Consider the following 22,749-nt stretch of genomic DNA (forward strand, 5'->3'; position numbering starts at 1 on the left):
CCATAGCCAGTTTTAGTTAGCTCTAGGCACTTTGAAATTCATACACTGGTTGGAGCAAAGGGAATGGTTGCAGTCTGCATTGGATAAAGAAAAACAATGAATACAAGGGAGCCAAATTATGAGCACATTTATAAAATGTAGCAAATAAGTATCTATTTTGTATAGAGATTTATCATACAGCTGTGCATGCGTCTCTCAAAAGCCACCTAACCCTGACTCTATGCCAGCTGGGGAGACCTGTCCATTTCCCGTGCTGCAAGAAAAAAAGATTCAGTGCTTTACTAAAAGTATACTGGAAGCCTTTATAATTGTGCCATTTTTGCCTGAGTTAAATAGATGAGGTTACATTATAATACACTATACAACCTCAAATATAATTAGTATAAGAAATATTTATAGAACATTGCAAATAAAGATGTGACATTATTTAGTTACCTAGGGAAATACACTAGTTTGTAAGAATAATCACTGTATGCAAATATTGTTAGAAATATATTCCACATAACAAAGAGGGAGCCAGATCATTTGCCCTGATAAGGCAGCTTTGTATGGTGAATACCAAAGTCAATGCTTTGTAGCTGGTTTTGTTTGTTTTTTTTTATTTCTGATCTTTGGTGATCAGGTCTTCTGGAATCTAAGCTGGCCTTCTGCCGTAAGGAACTCTTTCAGTATTTACTGTAACTGAGGGCAGCAGAATCATCAGGACTATTAGCAGTTGTAGAGCACTTTTACATTTCCAAACACTGTGCAAACATTATCTAATTAGCCTTCCTCACACAATTCCTGAGGGGGTACATGGAGGTGTGACGTTGCACCCCATCATGCTTTATAGAAATATGCTTATGAGTGTGAATATAATGTAACTGGAATATGCTTCATGCAAAAGGTCTCTTGTAAGGTCTCTTACAAAGCTTATAATCTACTGAGTGTGGTCATCCTATTTCTATAAATGTATCATTCTTATATATGGAACTAGAAATATGAAATATAACTCTGAGGTCCTATTGTAATTATGCAAAGTGTGGGCCATTAATGGTGGCTTGGAATCTTGATGGCTCCCATTAACCAGGACAATTGGTTGTAAATGGCTCTGTTTACTTGTAAGTCTTCCTGTATACCTGTGTGCTGGCAAGTGGGTAGTGAAGTCTTATAGTGACATATGATCATGTCACCTGAACTGCAATCCATCTTTAACCTGGTGCTTTTCCATTTAGAAGGAGGGGTGAGAACCCAGAGAGGGACAAAGGATTCCTGCCTTGTGCAAAAGATATATAAGGGGGTGGAACAGAACAAAGGGGCTGCAGTCATGAGAAATCCCCTAGCTATCACCTGAGCTAGAACAAGGACTGTACCAGGGGAAAGGATTGGGCCCAGACTAGAAAGGAGTCTAGTCTGTGTAAAAAGCTTATTAGAACATCTTAGAGGGTGAGATTTACCTGTATTTAGTTTCCTACTATATTAGGTTTAGACTTGTGTGTTTTTGTTTTATTTTGCTTGGTAATTTACTTTGTTCTGTCTATTATTACTTGGAACCACTTAAACCCTATTTTTTATATTTAATAAAATCACTTTTTGCTTATTAATTAGCCCAGAGCAAGTAATGAATACCCAGGGAAGCAAACAGCTGTGCATTTCTCTCTATCAGTGTTATAGAGGGCGAACAATTTATGAGTTTACCCTGTATAAGCTTTATACAGAGTAAAATGGATTTATTTGGGGTTTGGACCCCATTGGAAACTGGGTATCTGGGTGCTGGAGACAGTAGCACCTTTTAAGCTGTTTTCAGTTAAGCCTATGGCTTTTGGGGGATGTGGTTCAGACCTGGGTCTGTGTTTGCAGCAGGCTAGCATGTCTGGCTCAACAAGACAGGGTACCAACGTCCCAAGCTGCCAGGGAAAACGGGCTCAGAGGTAGTCTCAGCACATCAGGTGGCAGTCCCAAGGGGGTCTCTGTGACCCAACCCATCACAGGAGGTACTGAAGGTATTATTTTTCCCTTTTTACACTAGGTGAATCTAAAACACATTGAGGTTAAGTGATTTACTCTGCAATTAGAATTTGGGAGTTCCAGCTCCATGCTTAATCTGCTGGAGTATAATCCCTTTTCCATGATGCCATCAAGCGCTACTATTTTGTTTTGATGGCATTTTTCTTTAAAGCTCTCTCAGGTTGTCATGACTCAAGAAGAGGCTCTCTGTCTGACAGCACTGAAAGGGTCTTCTATCATGGGGACTTCATTGGAATCTTATAGAACCTTTTGAGCTAATCATCTTCTATTTTCTTTTTTATTATTTATATTGTGCCTGAAAGATGCGAGGCACTTTACAGAGCAGCAAAGACACAGATATATTTATGGACATATGGGAGGCATGGCTTGATCCACTGCACAAGATTGGAAAGGCAATGGCTGAGGTGAGAGTGGAATGCCAGAGGCTGAATTCCATGGGGTATGTAACACGGTAGCATAATCTATCTTGAGAATTCCTGAGAATCTCTGTGCCTGGTACTGACAAATACATAGTTTCTGAATGATGAAGACAAATTCCAGTGAGCTAAGATTTCAAACTGAAAATGTAGACATGTTTAGAAAAAAAATCCTTACACACACGAAGGTTAAGTGCCAATACAAAACAAATACCATCCGGAGAGACCTCAAGTGATTTCCAATTGTATAGGGGAGGTGAAAGATGACTGTTGAAATGCTTCGACGATGTGATAAATATGGTAACTTTGACCTTACATGTCTTTTTGCTAGACATCAAAAAAGCAACATGCTTCATTTTCCATCATTGCCTTTCAGTAATAAGTACAGACTGAGGAAATTATTATGCTGTAATAATAAATCATGGATACATTCAATGTGGTAGTAGTGGGCCACTGTCAAAACTCATGCTTATTTTCCAGGCAATCCAGATAAAATTGGAAATATGCATTAACTAACACAAGTTACAATTGCCACACTGTAATGCATAATTTAATGAAACTATTGTTACATCCTGTGATACTGCCAATCCATCAACAGCCCTGTCTGTGCATTATTGATTAGAGTCATTTAGATAATACAGTGGCCTATATTGTACAATAAAATTAACAAAGCCTTCTTAGCAAAGGACTGATCCAAATAATGTGACAGAGATCAATTCTGACTTAATATCATATCTACTTCTGAAAGCAGCATCTTGGTGAAGATGAGCAGCTTAATGAATACAGGACTGATTTTATTGTTTAACCTCAGTCTAGGACCATCTTGTAATACTGACCCAACTGAGCTTGTTATCTGAACTCACTTCTAGTGGACAGCAATCTGCACATAAAACCAAATTGCAGCCGCTCAAAAGGCAATCCATCATAGCAATCACCAGATTGCTAGCCTGACAAATTGTCTGGCAGGGTGTTAAAGAGAGACAATGGGCCAGATTCCCAGACTATGTATATGGGTGTGGCTCCACTGAGGTCAAATCAGCCGAGGCTCTGGCCTTTCCTTTTTTAATACTGCTAATTGCAGCCCTCTCTCTCTCTCTCTCTCTCTCTCACACACACACACACACACACACAGGGGCAAAAAACAGCATGACATTTTCACTGAATTCAGAAAAATATTTAAAATTTTCTTTGCTGGCTGATTCCATGTCAGTGATGAAACTTTAAAATTTCTTTTCAACCTAAAAAACATATTGTGTAAGGACCTAATTTTCAAATACAGGTGGCATAGTAGAATCCAAAGCCTGCAATTGAGTACTCAGATCTACACATGGGCAGCCAAAATTGATATCTGGGCACTTAAAGCACCCAAAAGTGTGATCTGGGGGACCATCAAAGACTGGATCCCTTATGAGGATTTATTTTTTTTTATCTATAGCTTACATTGTAGATGTTTACTTGATCAAAACTGCCTATGCCTTGCCTAGGAGAGGAAGCAGAGTAACCAAAGAGAAACAACCTTTACCTTAGATGTGTGTGCCCATTTTAGGTTTGTAATTTTGCCAAGTGCTCAGATAGCATGGTGATATGTGTGGCATAAGTATCAACTGAACATTAGGTCCCAGGATGATGCTGTGGCAAAACAACAACAACAAAACACCTCATTAACATGGTCCTTGGATGTGTCAAGCAGGAGTGGCACCGGTGTATGGCACCGGTGAGACTGTATATATGGCACCGGTGAGACCTGTGTTGGAATACCATGTCCAGCTCTCGCATCCATACGTTTAAAAAGATGTTGGAAAACTGGACAGGGTTTAGCAATGAGCTGCAAGAATGATTTGTGGTCTGAAAAACATGCCTTCCAATAACAATGGGAGACTGAAGGAGCTCACTCTAATTAGCTATTAAAAAAGTTAAGAGGCATCTTGATCAGGGTTCAGAATTACCTGCATAGGGAGAAGATTTCTGATAGTAGAGGGATCTTTAATCTAGCAGACAAAGACATAACAAGAGAAAATGGCTGGAAATTGAAGTCAGTAAAGCTTAGATAGTAATGGTAATTCACTATTGGAACAGCATACCAACTCTCCATTGAAAGTCAATGGGATTTGCGCTCTTAAGTCACTTAGGTGTGCTTGGAAATGCTACACGGTATGGCCTGTATTGTATATCACAGAAGATGGTGCCTTCTGACCTTAAAATCTATTAAATAAAAGGACAGATAGACAGATTGACAGTGTATGTAAAAAAAACAAATCCAGACTATTATTATATCTACAGTCTAATTCTAGAAGTTTGTACAATGTGTAAATGTTAAAAACAAGTATACCAAATGTTTGTGCATATGTAGTTGTGGTGTTAACATTTGTTATAGAGCAATTATGCCTAAAAGTCAAGCCAAAATTATTTTTGAACCTTTAAATTGAAATTAATTTAAAATGTAAACAATTATTAAACGGAGAAACAAAGTATTAGATTTCAGTGGATCCACACTAGGGATGTATTTGGCCAACTAACAACTACAGGTAACAATCCAGATTCAGGGGTGAGGTCTGAAGTGGTGCATGTTGATAAATGAGTGTAAAATAGCAGAACTGAGGCTAAAGGAATTTACAGGGTGTATGCACAGAGGCACTTCAATAGAGGAACCTACTAGGTAAAACCCCCAGCAGCTGGGTGTAAGAAAGTTTAAGTAGGAACCCCTCACCCTAGCGCGCACACATACACAGGGCTCAATACTGCAAGATACTGATAACTCAGACCATGATACAGAAAAAGCATTTAAACATATGCTTAACTTCAAGCACACAAATAGCCTAACTGACTGCAATTTCCTACCATGTACAGTGACAGCAAATTTGTTTAGTTTTTAAGTAGCTTCTCAAGGAAAAGTCTCTGTGACCTCTCTCCTTCTCCTTACCAAGTTCTCTCGTGGATAAAAACTGCAGGAGGATGATTACCCTCAATATTTGGAGACAATAGTTGGGTCAGAATTACAAGATGGTCCTAGATCCCTTTTTACACCCTCTGAATTTAATTTGCAGGCAATTGGGAAGAAAGAGCTTCTTTGAACTATGACTCTTTCAAACACCAGAAAGTCACTGCTGACAGCTTCTCCAAGGCACCTCAGCCAGCCCGCAATTGCCAGGAACAAATGGACTCAAGCATTGCTCTCTCCATTAGAAATAGGCCCAAGACAGAAAGTTCAAGTCTGAGTTCACTCAAAATTAGGGATGTCTGGATTTGAGGTATCACTGCATAATATTAATATTATTCTATGTAGTGCTGTCACTGTAGAAGAGGTGAGCATGCCAAAGAAATTAAGGTGTGTGTCACAGCAAGCTTCCAGGCCAAAACTGAGTCCTTGCAGTATAATTCAGAACAGGTACCGAATGGCCAGAGTGGTCATGACTGTTGGGATGCTTTATGGAAAAGAGAGATTATTAGAAGACGTTTGGTAAAAGAGGAGGAGGGAACCTGACTAACGATAACAGACATTCTTCCAAGCAAAAGGGGATGTCATGAAAGGCACAAAGTCAAGAGTATGGTGCATGCACCCATTTGATCTATACTGCCCTCTGTAATATTTCACTTCAACTGAGAAACTATTTTATCAGTTGGAAACCATTTTATTGGAGACTCCTACAGCAGACAAGATCATCCTTTTGGGGGATTTCAATGCATGCGTTGAACGAGACTCAGATCTGTGGAAAGGAACAATCGGGAAAGAAGGAGTTGGCAAAAGTAATTCAAATGGAATTCTGCTCTTGACCAAGTGTGCTGAACATGAACTTATTATTACGAACACCCTTTTCCAACAAAAGAAAAAAGTTCAGAACATCTTGGAGACACCTACGGTCAAAGCACTGGCATCTCCTCAACTACATCATAGTTCGTAACCAAGATCGCAGTGACGTATGTCTCACAAGAGCAATGACAAGTGCTGATGACTGCTGGACTGATCATCGCCTTAGTCGATCCACAATGAAAATTAAGATCGCTCCCAAATGGAGGCTGCAAAAGAAGCAGGTCAGATGCAAGCTGAAGGTTCAAGTTTTGAAGGACCCTATTAAGCGTGACCACTTCCAAGCAGTCTTAGAAGAAAAGCTCCCATTATAGTTTCCAGAAGAAATTGAGAAACATTGGAGCCAGTTGAAAGCAGTAATCATGAATGCCTGTGAGGAAACCATAGGCTACCACACCAAAAAAAATCAGGACTGGTTTGACGAGAATGATGCTGAAATTAAGCAACTCATCAATGAGAAGAGAATGGCATTTCGTGCTTGGCAGAATGACATACATTGTAATATAAAGAGAGAAGCCCATGCCAAGGCGAGGGTGGAAATACAACGTAAAACCAGAGAACTTAAGAACAAATGGTGGACTGAGAAAGCGCAATAACTCCAACATCTCGCGGATATCCACAATACATGTGGTTTCTTTAGTGCCACCAAGGCTATTTATGGGCCAGTTTGTCATGGTATGAATCCTCTTCGCTCTAAGGATGAAACCACACTTCTGAAGGACAACGAAGCCATCATTTTGAAGATCTCCTTAACCATAATTCTATGGTTGTAGATGAAGTCCTTGAGCAAATCCCTCAATGACCATTTAGGGACGAGATTGGAGACCCTCCCAATTTGTATGAGGTGCACAATGCTACCATGTGGATGAAGAACAACAAGACAGAAGGTCTAGAGGGGATCCCTGCTGAAATCTTCAAAAATGGTGGACCAGAGCTAATTCGGCAGCTTTACCTGCTTATCCTTAAAATCTGGATAAAGAAGGAGATACTCAGTGAAATGAGGGATGCCTTGATTGTCACCCTGTTCAAGAAAGGGGATAAAGTGGATTGTGGAAATTATCGTGGTATCTCCCTCCTAGCCACTGCAGGCAAAGTTCTGGCGTGGATCCTTGCAACCCACCTTCTGCCCCTCTCAGAAGAAATTTTACCAGAGTCACAGAGTGGTTTCCGACCATGTCATGGAACTGCGGATATGATCTTCACAGCACGGCAGCTGCAAGAAAAGTGTTGAAAGCAAAACCAACCACTGTACATGGCTTTTATTGATCTAACTAAAGCCTTTGATTCAGTGAATCGCCGTGCCCTCTGGACTGTACTTTCTAAGATTGGATGTCCTGATAAATACATCAATGTCATAAAATTTCTTCATGATAACATGAAAGTGACTGTTCTGAGCAGCACTGATTCCCAGAGTGAACCTTTCAAAGTAGAAACAGGAGTCAAACAGAGCTGTATCATCGCTCCAACCATGTTTGCGGTTTTTATTGCTGTCATTCTTTACCTAATTGCTGGGAAGTTTACAGCTGGCATTGAAATCACTTACAGAATGGACGGAAAGCTGTTCAGGCTTAGCAGGCTGAAAGCCAAGAGTAAGATTTCCACAACATCTATTGTGGAACTTCAGTATGCTGATGACAATGCAATCTTTGCCCACTCTGAGAAAGATCTTCAAACCATCTTGAATGTGTTTGCTGATGCTTACGCATGCCTTGGTCTCACTCTTAATATCATGAAGACTAAAGTGCTCTATCAGCCCTCTCCAAATGAGGTATTAGATGCCCCATCTATCAAAATCAATGGAGTGGCACTGAAGAATGTTGATCATTTCCTCTACCTTGGAAGTCATCTTTCATCCAAGGCAGATATTGATGCAGAAATTCAACATCGCCTGAGCTGTGCCATTGTAGCTTTTTCTCATTTACAGCACAGGGTCTTTGAAGATCACAACATTCGAACAGACACCAAGCTTCTTGTTTATCAAGCCATTATTCTCCCAACACTGTTGTATGGGTCCGAAACGTGGACAACCTATAGACACCACTTGAAAGTCCTTGAGGGGCACCATCAACGCTGCCTTCGTAAGATTCTGAAGATCAAATGGGAAGACAGGCGCACCAATAGTAGTGTTCTGGAAGAGGCAAATACCACCAGTATCAAGGCAATGATCATCCGTCAGCAATTCCGCTGGACTGGTCACGTTGTCCGGATGCCAGACCATCACCTCCCAAAACAGGTCCTGTTCTCTCAGCTGAAAGAAGGGTACAGTAACGTGGATGGACAATGGAAGCGTTATAAGGACTTGCTGAAGGACAATCTAAAGAATGTAATATTGACATTGATACCTGGGAGACACTTGCCCAGGATCGCTTAAAATGGAGTAAACTACTATGTGATGGTCCCCTGCATTTCGGCTTGTCGGCGAGCAAGTTCAAAGAGGACAAGAGGCGAAGGAGGAAGGAGAGACCGGTCCCCAGTCATGGTCAACAGCCTCCTGCCCTCATTGTAATAGAACTTGTGGTTCAAGGATTGGCCTTATTAACCACCATAACTCCCATGGAAGATGATCATACTCGGTAACGAGTGATCGCTCATCATTTCACTTCAACTAATGTTAAACTACAATGTTCTGAATATGCATTCTCTCAGATAAAGGAGTGAATCTTTTACTCTGCAATGATATTTTTTCTTATATAAGCTAAAAATGCTTCTAAACAATTAGATCATGTTGCCCCTGCCTTCCTAGATTTGCATGTAGAAGAGTTCCCCCTTCCAATGCAAAAAAAGGGTACAGCCATCCAGCAATGACATCCCTTCCTCCTGGACCAGGAATACGACTCTACCCAAGGTCCAAGATCCATCCATAGTATTTGTAGGAGACAGATATTGTTCCCACTGCTCTTTTTGTGCAGTCCTCTCAGTGCCACAGAAGAGGGTGGGGATTCTAGAAGCAACGGTAGGTGCAAAAAGCCCTGGCAGCACAGCTCCAAATTCAGTGGTACAAGATTCCCTGAAGCAGATGCAGATGGGACAGACTTCTATTAGACCTGCCGATATCCATATGGATCTCCCAAGATCTGCAAGTTCTGGTTCTAGTACCCCTGCCCATTCTATCAGGAGGCGAACCCCTGATAAAACAATTTAGGGAAAATTCCACGACGGGCACTTTGTGGAGTTTGCCTATTGCTGGCCTTTTGGCTTTTCTGTGGGAGGGTGCGATCTGGATCCAATACTAATAAAAATGGAAAAAGAGGCAATCTAAAATTTTAAGTATGGCAGCTCACCGTTCCTTGGTTCTTGCATTGAGGGTGATAAGCAGTTAGTCGACAAATTACTTGCACATATTCTGTTGCCAGCAGCATGACAACCTGACAACTTTATTTCATTTTTATGCTTGAAAACCAGAGCAGTATAAGCCAAGTGATTCCCAATAGACCTACTACACCAAATCACCACACAGAACTGAAAGAGATCAATGGTCTGATACACAATGAATTATTTTTAGATGGAGTCTTAAAATGTTGCTGGAATCAAATATGTCAATTGGTCAAATGAGAGTAGACAGGATGTGACACTTGCTATATATTAAAGAGTATACACTCCTCTTAATCAGGGCATGTTCTGCCCAGGAAACAGAAGTTCTGCACGCTTGTTAAAAGACTTATTTGTTAGCATCCTGTTTACATTAAACATGGCTGAAACTTGAAACCATGCCAGCAGCAACCCTAGTCTACACCATACATAGTTTTATAACATGACTTTTAGCACAAACAAACCAACCTTCTTTTCATACTGTTTAATTAAAGTATACTAGCAATACAGGTGTCAAACAAGGTTGCTACTAGCTCAGTTTCAACCATAATGTGAAACCAAGGTTAGGCACTGTTTGATTTGCAAATTCTCCATATCACTATGGCCCCTTTGAGTCTGTGCTTCTGGTCAGCTGGCAATTCCCCCTGCGTAGTGGGAATCCTTGGGTGTCGTAAAGCTGGAGAACGGCTCTATGCCATCCAGCATCATAACCCATGGCATAGAGAGTATGGCTGGGAGAGAGAGGGTGTGGCTGGAACATCAATATACTCTGGCTATACCTAGCTGCTATAGTGGTCCCTCGAGGACATGATGGCTATGCATAAGATAGAGCAACCCTAGGGCTGCTATAACATATACCAGGTGCCAAAAAAGTCTCTTTTCAGCCCCAGAATTGACAAGTCACAAAGGTGGCAGGTCCTGATTCCCTACTGCCTTGCATTGCACAGAATGCACAGTGGGTATAAAACACTACCAAATTTAGTATGATCTAAAAATGTTCCCAAGTTAGTTTTTGGGAGGGATGCTCAGGGTGGCCAGAGTCAATTGGGCCATAAATGGGACAAAAGAGGGTAGCAAAGTTCACTCCGGCAATGAAGGAAGGTTAGTCACTAGGCACAGAGGCATAAAGTATAGTACCCTGCTATGCTTGTAAATATGGAGTGCATCTACCTGATATGGGCTCAGCAGCTTTTCTATCAGCTATCTGAAGATGGCTTATCATTTGGCAGGGGATTATCCACATTAATTTTTAGTATTCCTGATGGCAGGAATCCAATGTGGTAATAGTGCATTAGTGGGAGGCCGTTGATTCATCCCAATCCAAAACACAGGGCTGGGAGTTACCAAAAACAGAATCTGCAAGGATTGTAACAAGGGTGTTGAGCTTTAAATGCCAATGAAATATCCCTTTGTGTTATTAATGAGTTTCATCCCAGTAAAACAAGGTAAATTACTAAACGCTTGAGTGGATTGAGGGGGAAAAGAAAGAAATTGTATGCAGCACTTCCTTATCTCTTAAATACTGCTGAGATAACACTTTTGCCTTATTTTAGAGGGGAAAAACTGTACTGAAACCATTAGATTACAAGGTCAAGAAAGTAATTATTTCCATAAATAGATCATTATAAATAAATATTTGTTTAAAAAATGAATGTATTTCTTGCAGGAGTTGCTATGATGATAAGCATTTTGTAATGAATAGAGGCAACAATGCCACATAACAGATAAAAGGGAAACGGGGTTGAAAAGTACTTGTGTACTATGGTCCTGTCTAATATTTTCTCCATAAATAGAAGCACTATGCTCTTTTGAAGAGATACTTTTTACTGCATTATTTTGTTTTTTCTGCTTCTTTTTTGGGTTCTTTCCCCTGAGACACTGCGGCAGAGAGTTAACCACTATTTCAAAGAGGTTTGCAATTTTAATTGCACTCTGTACTTTTGCAGATACATTGGATGGAAAATGCACCTAACTGTTACATAATGTTTATTGTATCAGGCCACATGTATTCATTAAGCTTCCTTTATTACAACCACTTCAAACAGCAGATTTCTCAATGGGAGAACTCCATCATTTTTACAGCTGGTACATTCATATTTATTTATTACTGTTGGGGTACAATTGAAAGCAACAAAATATAAAGGCCCTAAAATTGAGATACCCCCCAAAATGCATTCACAGGAAAATTTCTAATAAAGATTTTTAGTAGTGATTCACAAATAAAACTGGACTTTGAATGAAAGAAACATATAAGAAATGTTGACATTAAAGAATCATATTTTCCACACCCCGACCCCCTTTCTAATAGATTAAGGGTAGCACTGAAAAACATATACTGATTTATAGCATTGAAATATAAAATGAAAAATTGTTAATGGTAAGATTAAGAGCTTTGATAGCTATATTTTTAATTATTTGTAATTATGTATAGTAAATGAGCACAGATGAGGTAACACTTAGGCCAAGTCCTTTCTGGCATAAGTGTGGTTTTCCCAGTTCTTCTTTTACATAGCATTGCTAATCTTCTTAAAATGTTCTTGCTGACAGAACAAAGGTAACATGTCATGCTGAAAGATGTAAGTAAAAGATACACAAACAAGTAATGATAAATACCCCCCTCCCTTTTCTGGGAAAAGCCAGGGCAGGGTGACACAAAACCAACCCAGAAACTGCAAAGCCGTAAGGAAAAATGCAGAAGTTGGGTTACTGAAGCTTGCGCACATGTAATGTACGGGTTAATGCGCTAAAAGCCAATTAGATAAAGATTAAGTAATCTGTAATGTAGAAATATAGAAAAGTAGAAAAGGCCTAAGTGAACATGGGCCCTTAACTGGAGAAACTGGAGAAACCAGACCAGAAACTGAAGAATGGGATGGAAGGACCAGATCTAGGGGTCAGAGAGGGTGATGACTATCATGGAAGATGGAAGAACTTGCTCCTATCCCCAAATGTAGTAACAGGGAACCATTTACCAAATCTGTCTTGTCTGTTATTATCTGTCTGGCATAAATGTACCTCCAGACACTATAAGTGACAATAATTCTGTCTGAAATTGTATCGATAAAGGCAAAAATTGATTAAGCCTAAATTGGGTGGACTTGTGGCTCAGTTCCCCAATGTTTAATCCCAATGACTACAATTAACATATTTTCACTGTGGCTACTCAGGGAGAATTTTAATGAGGGAATGCGATTACAGAGAGTACATTACTGTGACTGTAATCACTAGCAGCAGCATTTTCATTTTTATCTTTGTTCTGATATTTTCCTAGATTTTGAATGAAACAAAATGAACAGGGCATTATGTCACATAATTTCAATTGGTTTTGGCGAGATTGTTTGCAAAAGAAAGTTTACAATATATCAGTGTCATAAGATATTATTTGTAACCGAACAGCAGAGGATCAGCAGAAGCAACTGACTAAATTATTCAAATGACCAAACCAAATTAACAACAGGTGCTTCCTTGATGGCTGGCCAGATCCTCAGCTGGTGTAAATCAGCATAATTCCACTGACTTCACCAACTGAGGATCTGGCCCTTCATTTCAGTGGGCGTCTGTTAGAATATATAGTATGTCAAAAGGCATGAAGCATTGTAAAAAATCAGCTGTCACCAAATACTCACTCTGCAAACAGTCAGCATTTAGGAGGTCTTGGCACTTCTCATGACATTTGACACCACATTCAGTGCATCTCATGCCTTGTCTGGCTATGCCCCAAAGGAGACCTTCACATTCGTAACAGTATGTGGGAGTTGTAGCTGTCCACACTTCGAAGTTATGAGGAGTGGTTGATGAGATTGGATAGATTAAAGCCTGCAATGTCTTTTTGAAAACATGCATTTTCTGTTGGGTGGAATGGGGGGAAAAAATCAATAAAAGGCATCTTAGATTTCAATGTTCTTTCACACGAGTGAACTACAGTTAAAATGTATTTTATGAATATCACACCTTTACAAAATATCAGATTATAAATTAAATTACACAGTCCTCAGCAAAATAGTCATTTACTCATGTCACCTTGTACTTTGAAGAGCAGGTTGCCTGGATGACTTAGTTTAACTGATTACATCAACAGCAGCATTAAGATGTATTCGATCAGTTAATTATATTTTCAACACAGAGTCCAGTATAATTCATTTTTTCATCTTGATGGCAGAAATGCAAAAAATCATTAGCATGATATTTGCAGATCCATTGTAAGCAATTACCTTAAATATAGGGCTCCTGAATATTTATATGCTTCCTACAAGAACTTGTCTGCCTATATACACTGCATGGAATGTATCTCTATTATGTAGAAAGTGCCTTCTCTTAAATCTCATTTCTGTATGGTCTCCCCACAGGCTTGAAGTGGGCAACTTTCATGAGTTCCATTTTTGGCGGCTTTCCCACAGCACTGAATCTAATACTTTCCCTTTATGAGTCAAGACTCTCTTTTTCTCAGAAGTAGGAGTGGGTCCAAATCAAACCCCAGAACTGAACACTCAGATCTTGGACAGCTTTGGATCAGGATCCAAATTTTGCTGCTTGTGACCACCTCTGGACAAAAATTATCAACTATACGCTAATTAGCACTGCAAACAAGCTGAATTGCAGCTCATTAGTGCCAAAAGCCAGTTGAACACTGACAAACTAGCCCCTGTAGGTTTGCATATAAAACAAGGGCATAAAACCCTATAGGTTTCCATATAAAACATCCCCTACTATTAAGTTTACTCAGCTTTGTGTGTTAACATCTGTTCTGACAGGTACCGAGTGCTCCCAAGCCCCACTGATTTCAGTGGAAGTAGAGGCAATTCAGCAGCTCTCAGGTGATGTTCAGCACCGTACAGGATCAGGCCCCAACTTTGTTTCTCTGATTAAATGCAGATGGCTGACAGCAACATATTAAGAATTATAGTCTTGTCTGCCTCTAAATAAGTGAAATAAATCTATTGTGAAGGAGGAGCAGTCATCTCAGAGACAGCACGGAGGGAAGCTGGATATTTCGAAGACTTGGTAAACACAGGCAAATGAGGCACCAAGTTATCTTGCTGGTTTGCTTATGAAAAATACAGAGCGAGAGAGAGAGAGAGTGTTGAGGGTGTGGAAGTGGGACAAGATAGGAATCTATGGTTGGAAGGAAGGGGAAATAGCCATTTTAATATTAAACCTATGTATTAAATGTGGCTCAAAGAAGAGATCAGGAGGACTGAAGCTTTTTTCATTTCACCACATGAATTTAAGTTTTTGTTGATGCTTTCACATCTTTAATGCTACTTACTGCCATCTGTGCTCTGATAAGTGTACTCTGTAAGTGAGGGGTATTAACATTTTGAATGAGGCAAGAAGGGAAGATATTTTTGTTTGTGGCTGGATATATATTTTCCCCATAACACTTGGAATATTTTGACAATAATAAACAGTCCCACATTTTCTGGAGCACATATCTAGACTGCTCGCCTAGTATCACTGCTACACAATCAGTGTCATCATATGACGGCTCTCTACTGCAGCAGAAAAACCATCACCAGGTGGGGGCAGTTAATATTCATGAGCTGACTAACTCATAGGCTTAGGCATATGTTCGTTCTCTCTCTCTCACACACACACACACTTGCGATTATGGCTGATGAAGTCTCACCCCCCTGGTGAATCTTACAGCAGGGATATAATTCTGTATTAAATTCTTTGGGTTAGCTCCTCAGCTGGCATTAATCAGCCTAGCTTCATTGACATCAAGTTAGCTGTGCCGATTTATAGCAGCTATGGCGGCAAGGTTAATTAAAAAAACAAACACCTAATTGCTTGAACAGAATAATGAGCTATGTCAGAAAAACTGCAAGAAGCCCCCTTGCCCCCTCTTCATGTCTTCCTGTTTGTTCCCTGCTCTCCAATGCACCATGTGCAAGCTTCTCATCATCCTTATTAATGCTCTCCAACATAGAGCCTTACTCTGCCTTTCAAAAATCTAATTTTTCATTGCGAGGTTAAGCCCCCGCCTTCGCTCTGCCAATGAAACCAGCCTTGATTGCCTGCTTTTTCACATAAACACCTTTGTGCTTCCTCCGTTATGCTTGGACAAAATCCCCATCCACATTTGGAAAGGGATCACCTATCTTTTTTAAAATCTCTCTTTAAAACCTATGTGATGGCTACGAGTCACTGGTGTCTGGTATTCGTTGGGTAGGCAAGCAGCTGTGGCCAGTGAGTCTGTCTCTACTATAACTTTGACCTCCTCTTCCCTCCCCTTCTTTCCTGCCACATATTGTCTAAAGTCTTGACTGAAAGTTTTCTGGATCCAGGACTGTTTTTGTGATAGTTGTTTGTACATCGCCAAATAGGATGAGGCTCTAGTCCCTATAAGTGGATCGTGAATTGTTACGATGATAGAAATATCAGTAATAATAAATGGTGCTGATTAGCTGAGACTATGGAAACTTAAGTAAGCTTAAATTTAAGTCACCAAAAGTTGCTTGTTACATCCTCATGGTAATTGGTACAATGCCCAGCCTAGCTGTGCAAAATTGGGCAGAAATTCTGCTCTAGTTCACACCCATATGAGCCAAGTAACTTCGAGACTCTGAGGCCTGGTCTACACTACGAGTTTAGGTCAACTTTAGCAGCGTTAAATCGAATTAAGCCTGGACACGTCCACACGACGAAGCCCTTTTTTTCGACTTAAAGGGCCCTTTAAACCGGTTTCTTAACTCCACCTCCGATGAGGGGATTAGCGCTAAAATCGGCCTTTGCGGGTCGGATTTGGGGTAGTGTGGACGGAATTCGACGTTATTGGCCTCCGGGAGCTATCCCACAGTGCTTCATTGTGACCGCTCTGGACAGCGCTCTCAACTCAGATGCACTGACCAGGTAGACAGGAAAAGCCCCGCGAACTTTTGAATTTCATTTCCTGTTTGCCCAGCGTGGAGAGCACAGGTGACCACGCAGAGCTCATCAGCACAGGTAACCACGATGGAGTCCCAGGATCGCAAAAGAGCTCCAGCATGGACTGAACAGGAGGTACGGGATCTCCTCGCCATATGGGGAGACGAATCAGTGCTAGCTGAACTCCGTAGCAGTAAACGAAATGGCAAAATATTAGAAAAAGTCTCAAAGGCCATGAAGGACAGCGGCCATAACAGGGACGCACAGCAGTGCTGCGTGAAAATTAAGGAGCTAAGGCAAGCCTACCACAAAGCCAGAGAGGCAAACGGAAGGTCGGGGGCAGAGCCGCAAACATGCCACTTCTACGGGGTGCATGCCATTCTAGGGGGTGCAGCCACCACTACCCCAACCGTGTGCTTTGACTCCATCGATGGAGAATCACGCAACAGGGAAGCGGGTTCGGGGTACGCGGAAGATGATGATGATGAAGACAATGAAGATAGCTCACAGCAAGGAAGCGGAGAAACCGGTTTCCCCAACAGCCAGGATATGTTTATCACCCTGGACCTGGAACCAGTAACCCCCGAACTCACCCAAGGCGTGCTCCCAGACCCTGAGGGCACACAAGGGACCTCTGGTGAGTGTACCTTTGTAAATATTACACATGGTTTAAAAGCAAGCGTGTTTAATGATTAATTTGCCCTGGCAATCGCGGCCAGTACAGCTACTGGAAAAGTCTGTTAACGTGTATGGGGATGGAGTGGAAATCCTCCAGGGACATCTCCAGAAAGCTCTCCTTCATGTACTCCCAAAGCCGTTGCAAAACGTTTCTGGGGAGGGCTGCCTTATCCCGTCCGCCATGGTAGGACACTTTACCACGCTAGGCCAGTAGCACGTAGTCTGGAATCATTGCATAACAAAGCATGGCAGCGTATGGTCCCGGTGTTTGCTGGCATGCAGACAACATCCATTCCTTATCTCTCTTTGTTATCCTCAGGAGAGTGATATCATTCACGGTCACCTGGTTGAAATGGGGTGATTTTATTAAGGGGACATTCAGAGGTGCCCGTTCCTGCTCGGCTGAACAGAAATGTTCCCCGCTGTTAGCCACGCGATGGGGGGGGAGGGGTGAAGTGATCATCCCAGAGAATTGGGTGTGTGTGTGTGGGGGGGGGTAGTTGGGTTTGTGCTGCATGTTAACCCGGAAACCGCAGCCCCTCCTTTTACATTGCAAACCCATTTTAAATGCTCAACCCAACGGGTCCTTGGTATGGGAAATGAGGGCGCTGCTGTTTGAAACCATTCCCACATGTTATGAAGGTTAAAAAAGCCAAAAGACTGTGGCTTACCATGGCTGCCTGCAAGCCGAATTCTGTTGCCTGGCACTGCGTGAGTGATCTCTCACACCAAACCGGCAGGCCCTCAATATAAGAGGAAAAATGCGACCTTGTAACGAAAGCACATGTGCTGTGTAATGTGAACAGCAAAATTTAACGTGAAAGAGTGTACCCATTGTTCTCTAAAATGTGTCTTTTTTAACCACCTCTCCCTTCTCCTCCACCAGCTGCAAATGTTTCTCCTTCGCAGAGGCTAGTGAAGATTAGAAGGAGAAAATGGCGGACTCGGGATGATATGTTCTCGGAGCTCCAGATGTCCTCCCATGCTGAAAGAGCACAGCAGAATGCGTGGAGGCAGTCAATGTCAGAGTGCAAAAAAGCACAATATGAACGAGAGGAGAGGTGGCGGGCTGAAGAGAGCAAGTGGCGGGCTGAAGAGGATAGGTGGCGTCAGCTTGCTGACAGAAGGCAAGAGTCGATGCTCTGGCTGCTGGAGCATCAAACTGAAATGCTCCAGCATATGGTTGAGCTGCAGGAAAGGCAGCAGGAGCAGAGACCGCCGCTACAGCCCCTGTGTAACCAACAGCCCTCCTCCCCAAGTTCCATAGCCTCCTCACCCAGATGCCCAAGAACATGGTGGGGGGGCCTCTGGCCACCCAGCCACTCCACCCCAAATGATTGCCCAAGCATCAGAAGGCTGGCCTTCAATAAGAGTTAAAGTTTTAAAGTTTTAAACTGCAGTGTGTCCTTGTCCTTCCCTCCTCCCCCACCCCACCCGGTGCTTCCCTCCTCCCCCACCCCTCCCGGGCTACCTTGGCAGTTATCCCGCTAGTTGTGTGATGAATTAATAAAGAATGCATGAATGTGAAGTAACAATGACTTTATTGCCTCTGCAAGCGGTGCTCGAAGGTGGGAGGGGAGGGTGGTTAGCTTACAGGGAAATAGAGTGAACCGGGGGTGGGGGGGTGGGAGGGTTCATCAAGGAGAAACAAACAGAAGTTTCACACCATAGCCTGGCCAGTCACAAAACTCGTTTTCAAAGCTTCTCTGATGCGCACCGCACCCTGCTGTACTCTTCTAACCGCCCTGGTGTCTGGCTGCGCGTAATCAGCGGTCGGGCAATTTGCCTCAACATCCCACCCCGCCATAAATGTCTCCCCCTTACTCTCTCAGATATTGTGGAGCGCACAGCAAGCAGCAATAACAATTGGAATATTGGCTTCGCTGAGGTCTATCCGAGTCAGTAAGCTGCGCCAGCGCGCTTTTAAACGCCCAATGCACATTCCACCACCATTCGGCACTTGCTCAGCCTGTAGTTGAACAGGTCCTGACTCCTGTCCAGGCTGCCTGTGTACGGCTTCATGAGCATTAAGGGGTAGGCTGGGTCCCCAAGGATAACGATAGGCATTTCAACATCCCCAACGGTTATTTTCTGGTCCGGGAAGAAAGTCCCTTCCTCCAGCTTTTGAAACAGAACAGAGTGCCTGAAGACGCGAGCATCATGTACCTTTCCCGGCCATCCCACGTTGATGTTAGTGAAACGTCCCTTGTGATCCACCAGGGCTTGCAGCAGCATTGAAAAGTACCCCTTGCGGTTTATGTACTCAGTGGCTTGGTGCTCCAGTGACAAGATAGGGATATGGGTTCCATCTATCGCCCCACCACAGTTTGGGAATCCCATTGCAGCAAAGCCATCCACTATGACCTGCACGTTTCCCAGAGTCACTACCCTTGATATCAGCAGGTCTTTGATTGCGTTGGCTACTTGGATCACAGCAGCCCCCACAGTAGATTTGCCCACTCCAAATTGATTCCCGACTGACCGGTAGCTGTCTGGCATTGCAAGCTTCCACAGGGCTATCGCCACTCGCTTCTCAACTGTGAGGGCTGCTCTCATCCTGGTATTCTGGCGCTTCAGGGCAGGGGAAAGCAAGTCACAAAGTTCCATGAAAGTGCCCTTACGCATACGAAAGTTTCACAGCCACTGGGAATCGTCCCACACCTGCAACACGATGCGGTCCCACCAGTCTGTGCTTGTTTCCCGGGCCCAGAATCGGCGTTCCATGCCATGAACCTCCCCCAGTAACACCATGATTTGCACATTGCTGGGGCCTGTACTTTGTGAGAGGTCTATGTCCATATCAATTTCCTCATCACTCTCGTCGCTGCGCTGCAATCGCCTCCTCGCCTGGTTTTGCTTTGGCATGTTCTGGCTCTGCATATACTCCAGGACAATGCGCGTGGTGTTCATAGTGCTCATAATTGCCGCGGTGATCTGAGCGGGCTCCCAGTGCTATGGCATCTGGGCTGAAAAAAGGCACGAAACTATTGTCTGATGGAGGGAGGGAGGGGCAAGTGACGACATGGCTTACAGGTACAGGGAATTAAAATCAACATAGGTGGCTGTGCATCAGGGAGAAACACAAACAACTGTCACACAGAATGGCCCCCCCAAAGATTGAACTCAAATCCCTGGGTTTAGCAGGCCGTTGATTTCACGGAGGGAGGGGGAAGCAAATGAATACCGAACAAATCTGGTCCATCTATTTTTTACATCTTAAGCTGGCAGCAGACGGTGCAGCATGACTGATAGCCATCGGCATCTTCTGGGTGCTTGGCAGAAAATGATGTACTACGACTGCTAGCCATCATCGTCAAGACGGTTCAATAGGCCAGGAGACAAAACATGTCTGCCCAGGTGCCTCTGATTGAACTCACTGAGGAATACGACAAAGACGGATACCAGTCGTAATACACCATCCACTGCCAAAAGGCAAGGAGCTGCTGCTGTGTAACAATGCAGCCCCACGTCTGCCAGCACCCAGATAGCCGATGACGGCTACCAGTCATACTGCACCGTCTACTGCCAAAAGGCAATTAGCTGCTGCTGTGTAGCAATGCAGTAGCACGTCTGTCGGCACCCAGATGACATATGGTGAGCTGAGCTGAGCTGAGCGGGCTCCATGCTTGCCGTGGTATGTTGTCTGCACAGGTAACCCAGGTAACGCAGATAAAAAGGCGCGAATCGATTGTCTGCCGTTGCTCTGACGGAGGGGGAGGGGCCTGACAACATGTACCCAGAACCCCCCGCGACACTGTTTTTGCATCATCAGGCATTGGGATCTCAACTCAGAATTCCAATGGGCGGTGGAGACTGCGGGAACTGTGGGATAGCTACCCACAGTGCAATGCTCCGGAAGTCGACGCTAGCCTCGGTACTGTGGACGCGGTCCGCCGACTTAATGCACTTAGAGCATTTTATGTGGGGACACACACAATTGACTGTATAAAACCAATTTCTATAAAACCGGCTTCTATAAATTCAACCTAATTTCGTAGTGTAGACATACCCTTAGATAGAAGACTATGGAGTCTGAACTATAGTAACTGAAGATTGAAAACAATTTGAGTGAATAGCTGTGACTGAAAACAATGGGATAATGCCCTGGTGGGACAGTGCAGTGCAACACAGTCAGGGAAGTGGCTCTACATAATTATGCTATACCTCCCATACCAGGAGCTGCCTGGGTCAGGTCTTCTCCCAGCTGGTAATTCTTTTAAAGCTTCTCTAACTTGCACCGGCAGATAGATAACAACTAGGAGCTCCTCTGCTAGCCATGATCTCTAAAGCACAACCTGTTCCATTCCTTCCCCTTTTCCAATTCCCAGAATGCCCCCTTCACAGCTTACCAGGTACAGAGGTTAAAAAGAAAACCTCAAAACATCTCAAACTGAATTTATACCGTATGTTGATTAATCACAGTTCACAGAAAAGACTGTCTTTGAAGATTCCTTTGCAGACTTATTGCTATAATATATATGATCTGATTAATCATGTCAGTGCAAATCCTGCCGTGTCTTTCACCCTATTCAATTCCATTGATTTTCACAGGGTATATATTTCATTTGTAAGATCTGGACCATTACACTGTGTAAAGAAATCAAAATAAATTGTTGTAGTTCTTGAAAGAACACATTTTACATAATCCTTTTGCTTTGTGGTAAATAGCACAGGAGCCAAATAATCCACGTTTCATTTTTTTGTTATTTAGCATAAGGCTATTATGGGAAACTTGAAGATAAAAATATGTTTTGTCTGAATAACTGGTTTACAAGTTGTGTCTTTGAAATAAAAGCTTAATTTACTCATATTTATTAAAGGACAGTATAATATTACTAGGGTTGTCGATTAATCAGTGAACTCACGCGATTAAAAAAAAATTAATCGTGATTTAAAAAATTAATTATGATCAATTGCTGTTTTAATCACACTGCTAAACAATAGAATACCAATTGAAATGTATTAAATATTTTTGGATGTTTTTCTACATTTTCAAATATATTTATTTCAATTACAACACAGAATACAAAGTGTGCAATGCTCACTTTATATTATTTTTTATTCCAAATATTTGCACTGTGAAAGTGATAAACAAAAGAAATAGTATTTTTCAATTCACCTCATACAAGTACTGTAGTGCAATCTCTTTATCATGAAAGTGCAACTTACAAATGTAGAATTATGTACAAAAAATAACTGCACTCAAAAATAAAACAATGTAAAACTTTACAGCCTACAAGTCCACTCAGTCCTACTTCTTGTTCAGCCAGTCGCTCAGACAAACAAGTTTACATTTATGAAAGATAATGCTGCTCACCTCTTGTTTATTTGAAAATGAAGAAAGCATTTAAAATATTTAAATGAATGGTATTCTATTATTGTTTAACAGCGCAATTAATACCGTGATTAATCACAATTAATTTTTAATCGCTTGACAGCCCTATATTACAAATGATATTTGTGTATATATGTTTGGTAAGAACAATCTCTTGCTAAACAATAACAAGAATTAAATGGATTCTGTGCTATTTAACATGTAGCAAAAGGATAATTTTATATATCTTATTATCTGATCCTCAGAATGCTTTCATTCGTAATAGTATTCTGTCCTGATCTATTGTGTATATTTATAGCGCTCTGACTAGAGCAATATCTAGGCACTGTTAA

The 22,749-nt window shown here is 42.1% G+C and overlaps 1 protein-coding gene across 1 annotated transcript in view; it reads right to left on the reverse strand.

Annotated features, from left to right (window-relative positions):
- The window catches only part of UNC13C (unc-13 homolog C), a 402,367-nt gene that overhangs the window by 271,068 nt on the left and 108,550 nt on the right, over positions 1-22,749 (reverse strand). Inside the window, exon 7 of the mRNA XM_065411637.1 lies at positions 13,164-13,383. Coding sequence (XP_065267709.1) covers positions 13,164-13,383 — 220 coding nt within the window. The remainder of the gene's footprint in view (positions 1-13,163; positions 13,384-22,749) is intronic.

The sequence above is a fragment of the Emys orbicularis genome, chromosome 10 (assembly GCF_028017835.1).
Source record: "Emys orbicularis isolate rEmyOrb1 chromosome 10, rEmyOrb1.hap1, whole genome shotgun sequence".
Classification (NCBI taxonomy): Eukaryota; Metazoa; Chordata; order Testudines; family Emydidae; genus Emys; species Emys orbicularis.